Consider the following 11625-nt stretch of genomic DNA (forward strand, 5'->3'; position numbering starts at 1 on the left):
GAAAAACTAAAAGCTTTCCTGTTGAGATCAGGGACAAAACAAGGATGCCCACTGCCACCACTGCTGTTCAATACAGTGCTAGAGGCTCTAGCTAGAGCAATCAGGCAAGAAAAAGAAATAAAGGCATCCAAATTGGAAAAGATTTAAAACTTTCACTATACACAGATGATATGATTGTATATCTAGAAAATCACCCCCCGCCAAAATCTACAACAAAGCTGCTAGAGCTAACTTCAGTAGAGTGTCAGGATACAAGATCAATATGTGAAAATCAGTGGTGTTTCTGTACACTAATAATGCACAAGCTGAGGAGGAAGTCAGGGAAAAAATTCCATTCACAATAGCAACAGAAAGAATCAAACACTTAGGAATAAACTTAATCAAGGATACAAAGCACTTGTATACAGAAAACTATAATGCATTGCTAAAAGAAATCAAAAAAGACCTAAATAATTGGAAGAATATTCCATGCTCATGGATTGGAAGACTAAATATCATTAAGATATCAATTCTACCCAAATTGATATACAGATTCAATGCAATCCCAATAAAATTCCCCAACATTTTTTAAGTGAATGGAAAATACAATTATCAAATTTATCTGGAAAGGCAAGAGGCCCCAAATATCCAGAAACATCTTAAAAAGGAAAAGTGAAATTAGAGGACTCTCACTTCCAGACTTTAAATCATATTACCTAGCTACAGTGGTAAAAATAGCATCGTGTTGGCATAAAAATAGACAAATAGACCAATGAAATCAAATTGGTGGTTCAGAAACAGATTCTCACGTCTATGGCCAAGAGATTTTTACAAGCTTTTCAAGCCCTCCCAGTTGGAGCAGAACAGTTTATTCAGCAAATGGTGTTGGAAGAACTGGATATCCATAAATAAAAGAAAAAAAAAGAAGACCCTTACCTCACATCTTATACAAAAATTAACACAAAATCAATCAAAGAACTAAATTTAAAAGGATGTACAATAAAGCTCCTAGAATAAAATGTAGGGAAATATCTCAAGACCTGGTGGTATGTGGTGGATTCTTAAACCTTACACCAAAAACACAAGCAACAAAAGAAAACATGAATAAATGGGACCTCCTCAAACTTAAATATTTCTGCGATTCAAAGGACTTCATCAAGAAGGTGAAAATGCAGCCCATTTGATGGGAGAAAATATTTGGAAACCACTTATCCAATAAGGATTTGATTTCCATTGTATACAAAGAGATCATACAAATCAACAATGAAAGAGCAAGCAATCCAATTTAAAAATGGGCAAAAGATTTAAATAGACATTTCTCCAAAGAGGAAATAAAACACATTCCAAAAGATAGGAACAGAAGGAAGTTTCTCAGTATGGTAAAGTGTATATACGAAAAACCTAAAGCTAGCATTTTACTCAATGGTAAAAGATTGAAAGCTTTCCTGCTGAGATCAGGAACGAGACAAGGTTGCTCACTGTCATCATTATTATTCAGTATTGTGCTAGCAGTTCTACCAAGTGCAATTAGACTAGAAAAAAGAAATAAAGACACCCAAATAGGAAAGGAAAAAGTGAAACTTTCACTATTTGCTGATGACCCAATCCTCTGGAAAATTCTGAAAAATCCACAACAAAGCTACAACAATTAATAGACAAGTTCAGCAAAGTGGCTGTATACAAGGTTAATATGTAAAAATCAATAGGGTTTCTATACACTACTGATTTGAAATCTGAGGAGGAAATCAGAAAAAAAATTCAATTTATAATAATGACTAAAAAATCAAATATGAAACAAACTTAACCCAGGACATAAAGGACCTTTATTCACACAACCAAAGAAGACTTAAATAAATAGGACATTCCATGTTCATGGATTGGAAGACCGAATATCATTAAGATGTCAGTTCTATGCAAACTGATTTACAGATTCAACACAATCTCAATAAAAATCCCAACAGTTTTTTTGCTGAAATCAAAAAGTCAATAATCAAATTTATTTGGGAGGGTAGGGACCCAAATAACCAAAAATGGCCTTAAAAAGAACAAAGTTGGAGGACTCTCACTTCCTGACTTTAAAGCATATTAATTAACTACAGTGTTAAAAACAGTATGGTACTGTACTGGCATAAAGACAGGCAAATTGACCAATGGAACTAAATCATGAACTCAGAAATTGACCCTTACATCTACAGTCAAGTGATTTTTCACAAGGCTGTTAAGCCCACCCAGCTGGACCAGAAGAACCAATTCAACAAATGGTGCTGGGAGTGGATAGCCATATCCAAAAGAAAGAAAGAAGACCTTTATCTCACACTTTTATTCAATAATTACCTCAAAATGAATCAAGGACCTAAATATAAAAACCACAACCATAAAACTCCTAGAAGAAAATGTAGGAAAACATCTTCAAGATCTTGTGGTAAGCACTAGTTTCTTAAACCTTGCATCCAAAGCATGAGCAACAAAAGAAAAATTAGATAAATGGATCTCCTCGAAATTCAGCATTTCTGCACCTCAAAGGACTTTGTCGAAAGGGTGAAAAGGCATCCAACTCATTGAGAGAAAATATTTGGCAACCATATATCTGATAAGGGTTTAATATCCATGATATATAAGATCATACAGCTCAACTATAAAAAGACAAACTATCTAATTGAAAAATGGGCAAAAAACTTGAAAAAAATAACTGCCCAAATTGGAAATGCACATGGTAAAGAAACACATGGAAAAAAAAGTTCAATGTCACTTGATATTAGGGAAATGCAAATCAAAAGTACAATGAGATATCATTTCACACCTATTAAACTCACCATTATAAAAAGTCAGAAAACTGTAAATGTTGGAGAGGACATGGAAAGGTAGGAATGCTCATTCATTGTTGGTGGAAATGTAGAATGGTACAATCACTGTGAAGGATTTTTTGGCATTTCCTAAAAAAGTTGGAACTAGAATTGCCATGGGACCCAATAATATGATTAGATATACATCAAAAAGAATTGAGAGCTGTGACACAAATAGACATTTGCAGGCCAATGTTCATGCTGGCATTATTCACTATAGTCAAAAGTTGGAAACAACCTTGTTGCCCATAAACTGATGAGTGGCTAAACAAATTGTGGAGTATACATAGGATGAAATATTATGTAGCAGTAAGAAGAAATGAAGTCATGAAACATATGAAACATGGATGAACCTGGAGAACTTTATGTTGAGTGAAGCAAGCCAGACACAAAAGGACAAATATTGTATGATTGCTCTATTATGGACTAAATATATTATGTGAATATGTTTTTCTTTGAAGGTGAACAAATGAAACTTAATCCTACAAAATATTAATAGACAAAAAAGCACACTGTACTTAGTGAAGGATACCAGACACAGCGTACTATATATTTTATAATTTCATTTATATAAAATTTAATACAAATCAATTTATAAAGATGAAATTAGATTAGTGTTTTTGTAAGTCTGAGGAAGAAATGTTAAGAGGTATAGAGTCCTTTTGGAGTAATGAAATTGTTTTAAAATTTTTGAGATGATGAATGGAAAACATTGTGATTATACTAAAAGCCATTGATCATACACTTTGGATATATTATATGATATGTTCATATAGCTTAATAAAACTGCTTAATAAACAAATTTTTTCTGCAAGAATAGCCAAGAAAGGCAGCTATGTACAACAGGGGAAACATAGATTGAGAGGTGAGGAAATGTCATGTTTGTCTGTCTGGTTTTTGTTTGTTTGTTTATTCTTGTTATAATTATTATCAAAATACTGAAAACTCTCTAATAATGATTGAAAGGATAAATGCACAAAAATTTAATTATACCAAATACTGTTGATTATGCCCTTTGGATGAATTGTATGCTTTTTAAATATGTATCAATAAAATTGGTTGTTTCAAGAAAGGAGTCTAATTGAATAAATTCTTGAAATATTGGTGGAAGAAAAATCCAGGTTGTAAATTTGTGTTGTCTGAGATTCTGAAAGTTTTCAGTTTGTCTCAAAATCTTGGATTCTTGCCTTTAGTCAACCTTAGACTCTACCGCAGAGGATCAAATGAGATAGTGAATGAAATGTGCTTAGAACAGATTGAAATCTTAGTAACCAATCAGAATGGAATTATCATTATTTCATAATGATCACCAAGCCCATGATGCTGTCAACACATAAGCACTTACTGTGATGGAAAATTGTTGAAGGATTATAAACCAAATTTTTTCCACATTACTTAATTTTAATCTACAAAAATGTTAATTGACACAAGGGGATGGAAAATAGATTAATACTATGAGATACGGGGAAAACCTGAGTACAGTCTCAAGCATGAAAAACTGAGTATATGAAACAGTAAATTAGCCTGAAATCTCCTCAAGTACAACATAAGGATTCAGACCTCATCTGGAGTCACTGCTTGTTTGGAGAAATGGCACCTAAAGTAAAGAGGGAGTCAATAAAAGGGAGAAGATTTACTTGGATCACTTCATGCATTAGTATGACACTTTCCCTGCCCTCAGCATTTTCTTCAGAGCCCCTGTGACATCTTTATTCCTGAGGCTGTAAATGACAGGATTGAGCACAGGTGTGAGGATGGTGTAGAAGAAGGACACCATAATATCCTTCTCAGGGGTGTGGTAGGAGCTGGGGAGCATGTATGTGTAGATGGCGGCCCCATAGAAGAGGATGACAACTGTAATGTGGGAGGAACAGGTGGTAAAGGCTTTCTTCCGGCCCTCTGCTGATTTCATCCTGTGGATGGTGAGGATGATGAAGTAATAAGAGCCTGCGATGATTGACATAGGGATGAGGAGCATGAAGACACAACAAAAATACATAAGAGCCTCAGTGAGTGAAGTGTCAGAGCAGGAGAGCTTCATTATGGCAGGGACCTCACAGAAGAAGTGATGGATCTCCCGGGTTCTGCAGAAGGGGAAAGACATGGTGATGGGAGTGATCAAGACACCGTCTATGACACCCACGATCCAGCAGCCTGATGAAAGTAAGAGACAGACCCTGTAGTTCATGAGGACAGAGTAACGGAGAGGATGACAGATGGCCACATACCGGTCATAGGCCATGGTGCCCAAAATGCAGTACTCTGCACCCACCAACAATAGGTAGAAGAACATCTGGGTCCCACACCCAAGGACTGAGATGGTCCTTACTTTGGCCAACTGGTTCACCAGCATTTTGGGCACAGTAACAGAAATATACATCAAATCCATGATGGAGAGCTGGTTGATAAAAAAGTACATGGGAGTATGCAGACTGGGGTCATTGTGGATCAGAAGGATCAAGATGATATTCCCAGTCACAGCCATCAAAAATAAACCAAAGATGAGTGAGCAGAGCAGTCCAGGGTGGGAGCTTTGGCTGAAGATTCCCAACAGGAAAAAGTTGCCATCCAGGGTATGATTAGTAAACCACATACTTGGGTGATTGTTGGAATGGCACTAACCTGAGGACAAAAAGAAGCTTTATTTAATTTATACATATGTGTGCACATATTCATACATATCACATGAAAATGTTTCCCTCATTTTCACATATACATATATATGCCTACATAAATATATATGTATACACATAGACACAAATATAGAGACACTTTATAATTATATATTTTTGTAAGTAATTAGTAAGAGAATTCTTCCTGCCATTAGAGGGAATGAATGCCCTCAGACTTTGTTTTCAGTATCAGGAGTGAATTTCCACCAAAAAGAGTTAGCATATTAGATTGAAATGGATTCCCCACCTAGAATGGGATTGTAGGATTTATATTTTCAATGAAGGTTTTCATAAACTTGAAGTTAAAATATTTCCAACAGGGGATCATAGTAATTTCAAACTATTTATAGTCATCAATTTATAACAATTTATTACCTTATTCTTACTTGCAAAGTTCATACTGTAATGTTTTGGGTTGTTAGTATCACAGTGCATATGACCATATTTCCTGTATTTTTCTCTTATGAGATTTTACTGACTAATTATAAATATTATAGTTGTTACTACATCTTTTCTTTTCAAGGACATTTTTGCAGGAAAAGATAGTATTACTTATATTTCTTTAACAGTCAATATATTAGATATGTGAATATATTAAGCATTGCTTTTCTAAATAATTAAACACTGCTTATGCAAGCAATAATTCTAAGTAAATTGTATTCATGAAACTGGTTATCATTTATCCACCATTCACGATTTTAATCAAATTTCTTTAAATGTGTCAATAAAGATACTATTCCAGTACATCAATTTTCCCAAGTTATGTAAATACTTTTAATACCAGTAATTATAAAATTTATTTTTACATGTCCACTTAAACTAATTCAAATACTCTGTGAGTTTTATACATATGTAATGATCTCTATAAAGATTTTACACCCAGTTAGGGTTACAGCCAACTTTTATAAACTCAGAAAATTATAATTGCCCTCAGACCAATGAATTTTGCAAATATCAGCATTATTTTCTAGTCTTTGTCTTCTTCTCAATTATTTGAACTGCAGCATTTTTAAGGCTAATTATTTTTATATCCAACACTAAGTTATAAATCTAATGAATTTTTCAAGTCCACATCTTTTCTTGCAGCTTCTACATTTTGCCCACCAAATCTTAGTGGGAAGAAGTGTTCCATAAATTTAGTTTTAATTTATTACACCATTTTGTCATATCTTTATATATGGAAAGTTTGTCCTGAGATTTTTTTTCCTCCCCATGCATAATTGGTGGAGTCTTTAGGTTCCCATTTCTTCTCATTTAGACATTCCATCACCTTGTGTAAGACAATTGGGCCCTTTCTTAGTTGGCTAATTTGTGTGACCAGAGTGCTCTCAATAGACCTTCCTTTTCTTAGCACTATTCCTCTCTCTTTCAAAATTCAGTAACTTTCTCTTATCTCTTCTTCTCTGATGGAACCAAACATCAAGAGAAATGAACTCAATCCAACAAACCAATATCAAATTAAAAATTAAATATACAAGGGAAGTGGATGTGGCTCAAACAATTGGGCTCCCGTCTACCATATGAGAGGCCCTAGGTTTGATTTCTGGGGCCTCTTGGTGAAGGCAAGCTGGCCCACACCACAGAGAGCTGATGCCCCATGCCACGAAGAGCTGAGCTGGTACAATAAGATGACACAACAAGGGGAGACACAGAGGAGAAACAGTGAGAGATGCAACAGACCAGGTTGGTGAGGTGGCTCAAGCAATTGAGTGCCTCTCTCCCACACCAGAGTGGAGGATCAGTTCCAGGTTCCTCTCAAAGTGAAAGATGAGAAGAAAGACAAGCAGACATGGAAAGAACACACAATGAATGGACACAATGAATGGAAGCAGACAGGAAAAACAACAACAATGGGGGGCAGAGAAAAGAAAAAATAAAATAAAGATTTTGTAAACTAAACATTATAAAAAATTAAATATACATAGATTCATCTTATTTATTGCAAATTCCCTTTAGAACCCATTATATTAGCTATTCTCTCTTAAGTATTACTATTAACTCATAGTTTTACAGACAAGAGTTATTACAAATAGACATTATTATTTCCTATTTCCTATTTCAAAATGTCTCAACCTGTTCTCTTGAGGCGTTTCCTTTGCCTTTTAAGTATTATCCTGAATATTTTGGAAAATGTCTTTGATTTCTGGCAAGAACAAGATGCTCCTGGCTGATCATGAATTTACTTTAAAATTTCCAATTAAATATTAACTTTATTAAATTATTTGTAAATTTGTTCTAACCTAAAATAGTATTTTCATACAATAGTGCTATTAAATAATAATTGTACGTAATTGTGTTGTATAATCTCTATTTCTCAAGGATCAGCATTCTTGGTCACTTTATTGGCAATATGGAATATTGGATAAAGACAAGGCTTAAATGTAACTATGTACTTTGTATTCATCTAAAAATTCAAATAAAATCATGGAAAAATATATATCAAATAACAATATCATAAAACAATAGATTTTAAAATAAAGTTTTATTAACAGATAGGTAATTTTAGGAAGGTAACAAGGAAATAAAATTTTATTCACCAAAGAAAAGATTTCATCACAAGTATTAGAAGATTACTGCAGAATTTATCCATGAGTTAGGCCCACATTAACCCTGAAGTCAGAGACATCATGTAAAGATGAGAGGAGACCTGGAGAGCAATCATCAGGTTCTTGCACTATAAACTTACTTTTGCACACTTTTTCTTTTTACCCCCCATTATTGACACAGTACATCTTTGTCATTGATGGAAGTACAGAAAAAGTGTGACAAATGTACAATAGGGACCATGGTTGTGGTAATTGTCTGATATTATCTCATAATCTATAACCAATATTCCACTACAGTACAGTTTGTTAGTGAAGGGCTATTGCTTGGGAATTCTATATAGGTACAAAATTATTTTGTAAATTCACAACCTCAGTAATAAAAATATATTTTAAAAATATTAGAGTGAGTTTGGGGGAAATACACCAACTGTAAGATATGGATTATAGTTAGTAGTAATATTTTGACTATACTCTTGCATAATTTGTAACAAGTATTACAAAGTGTTGGTGGAGGTTTTGTGTATGTCCTCCTGTATGATGTTATGCATGTTTGCTTTTTAAGTTCACAACTTTTACTATACATTTATTGTTTATGTATGCTCATGTATTAATGATATACTTCAATAAATTAAAAAAAAATCAATAAAAATCTTACTTTGAAAGAGTTGGTCCCTCTGTGGCTTCTTTGTTTTAGTGCCTAGAGAACTACAACCTCAAAAAAAGAAAGCAGGGCTCCTGGCATGCATGATAACTCTGGAAGTAAAAACTGAAAAGGGCTGCTTCACAGAGGATAAGGAAAGGATAAAAAGAAACTCCAAAGGCAAAATCTGCTACTGTCCAGAGCCTGGAGCATATTTCTCCAGGGAGATATTTTTACAAGGCTATCTCCAGGGTGGGCACCACCCCAGGAAACACACTCCAAGACAATATGACACCTGCTTATAGCATTAGACACACAATCTACGAAACCATGGGCCTAAAACAGAATGCACAATCATCAGCAGAGAAACAGGGACCCCCAACTTGGCTGAGGAAGTACCCATGAATAAACAGCATGCTGAACCCCATGACTTATTTGGGAAGGGGGAGGGTATGAGAAAGAATGACCATTTTATTTTTGGCTTTGTTCTTTCCCTTGACATGATTATAACTAACATATCTGTACCTGTATACATAACCCATGCCTTCATTGTTTTTATTTTAAAAGTTTCATTTGAGTGTATCATACATACATAAACATACATAAACAGTAGTAAAAGTTGTGGACTTACAAAACAAACATGCATAACATCATACAGGGCTCTCACCCTACCAACAATACCTTGCATTTTGTGAAACATTTTTAACAAATGATGAAAGAACATCCTCAAAATATTGTTAGTAACCAAAGTATCTTACATTTGGTGTATTTTCCCCAACCCACATTGTTATTATTACTACTATTATTTTATATCATTCATACAGGAATATACATAAACCATAAGTGTATAGCAAAAGTTGTGAACCTGAAAAGCAAACATGCTTAACATCATCAGGAGTTCCATACATCAACCAACCACCAACACCTTTCATTGTTGTGAAACATTTTTTACTAACTATGCAAGAGCATAGTCAAAATATTACTACAAATTATAGTCCACATCTTACATTTGGTGTATTTTCTACAACCCACCCTATTATTATTTGTAAATATATTTTTATTATAGAGGTTGTGAACTTACGAAACAATCATGCCTGTGTTCAGAATACCTATACAACACCACTCCATCAACACACCTCAGCCTTCCTTCTTATTACCTTACCTGAACTGTCGTTGTGTCTAAGACTACCCCCTAACTATGCCAACTCAAATGCTCAAAGGCATCAGTGAATGAATTCTTTTCTCTCAGTTTTTACAAACATCACATCATTGTCCAAAATAAATGGCAGATCAAGTTCATTGTAACTAAAACATTAATAAATAACAAGACATATATTTAAGACACTCTCCTTAGAGAAGAAAGTAATTTTCTAAGTATAAAGACAAAATAAATAATTCCCAACATTCTTCAAAATTCCCTTGAGTAAATTCCTGAGGCAATGAAAAAAACAGCTAGCAATTTTGAAAGAAAAAAAAGTGACCCAAGAATGCTGCATCTACCCAAAAGAAAGGGTAGCATCGAGGCTCTCTCAGATAGCCAATTATTTAGAAATTACAGAACCCAGATAAACTACTTCAAAAATTCACTCTATGCCTTGCACAAGTAAAATGAGAAAGAAAAAAAAATAGCAAACTAAGCAATGTGAAAATCATAGTACAACAGGACTGATGTTGAGAGCAGAAATAAATAAAATACATTTACCCAATGGAATTAAAACCATCTAGTGATATTCTACAATGTCTCAAAGGGAAATCAGAAAGTAAGTGGATTTAGAAAATGGGTGAAGGAGAGTAAATGCAGAATTCTAACAATTAGAAGAGTAAGAGATATCACTTAGTGATTCCTTAGTGGAAGAATGAAATATATTTTATGCCCACCCATAAAAGTAAAGCCTATTTAGGGAGAGTGGTGATGATAAGACTCTTGACTCTGAGGGCATTGTATGTGAGGGCTTATACCTGAGAACTTTGCCCAGATCAGAACAATTAGTAGGTCATTTCTAAGTAGTGTACTTATGTATCTCAGTAGTAAGATGGGAATCAGTTATTCAGGGTGACTGTAACTAAGAATTACCCCCAGAGAATGAAATCAATAGCGGGTGTTGTACTTCTTAGCTGCATGGTTCAATCTACTGCTTTGACTTGGCTGACTTGACACCCCTCCTAACAGACAATGAAACAAAGATACCCAGTCCATAAAGATGTCTAGAAGAAACATTCTTTTACCATATCAACTTTGTACTTTTATAGGAGACAGATGGCACAGGTATGGATTGGGCCAATGCAAGAGAAAGCAAACAAACAAACAAAAAACTGTGATTAGGTCAATTCAACAGCAATTAATCAATGTGAAAGTTGAACTGACATTTCCAAAACAAAATCACCCAAACAGCCAAAGGATTTGTCATGAGTTTCAGATTAGCAATATCTACACTATGTGAAGGCAAAAGGAAAAGGAAAAACCTTCTCCAGTGGGTGGACATTTAACTTGCAAAATTATGATTATGAATTCTGCTTCACAGAGTAAGCAAGAGTGTTTCTTTCTCAGTGCTATGTCTGAGACTCTATTGAAAACCTTTCATTCATCATTGCTTTCTATATTTACAGTCCTTGATAACAGTTGAAAGAAAGAAAGAAAGAAAGAAGGAAAGAAGCAAAGAAAGAAAGAGAGAGAAAGAGAGAGAAACAAAGAGAGAGAAAGAAAGAGAGAGAGGAAGAGAGGAAGGAAGAGAGGAAGGAAGGAAGGGAAGGGATGGAAAACTTCGCCATATTTAAATTTGCTACAGTTTTCAGAGGGTAAAACAAAAACCGTCTTTAGACAGACAGATAGATAGATAGAGAGATAGGTAGATAGATAGATAGATAGATAGATAGATAGATAGATAGATTAGATTGGGATAAAAAGGTATTGATGGAACACAGCACAAACTGAAGGAAACACTCAA

The 11625-nt window shown here is 34.4% G+C and overlaps 1 protein-coding gene across 1 annotated transcript; it reads right to left on the reverse strand.

The window, feature by feature from the left end:
* Positions 1-1398: 1398 nt before the first annotated feature.
* On the reverse strand, positions 1399-5415 carry LOC101431582 (olfactory receptor 2T10-like). Its single transcript, XM_004465238.5, has 2 exons — positions 4507-5415; positions 1399-1449 (listed from the first exon to the last, which is right to left on the reverse strand). Exons 1-2 carry the CDS (start codon positions 5413-5415, stop codon positions 1399-1401), a joined length of 960 nt encoding a protein of 319 aa, XP_004465295.5.
* Positions 5416-11625: the final 6210 nt, after the last annotated feature.

Source organism: Dasypus novemcinctus, chromosome 25, assembly GCF_030445035.2.
Source record: "Dasypus novemcinctus isolate mDasNov1 chromosome 25, mDasNov1.1.hap2, whole genome shotgun sequence".
Classification (NCBI taxonomy): Eukaryota; Metazoa; Chordata; class Mammalia; order Cingulata; family Dasypodidae; genus Dasypus; species Dasypus novemcinctus.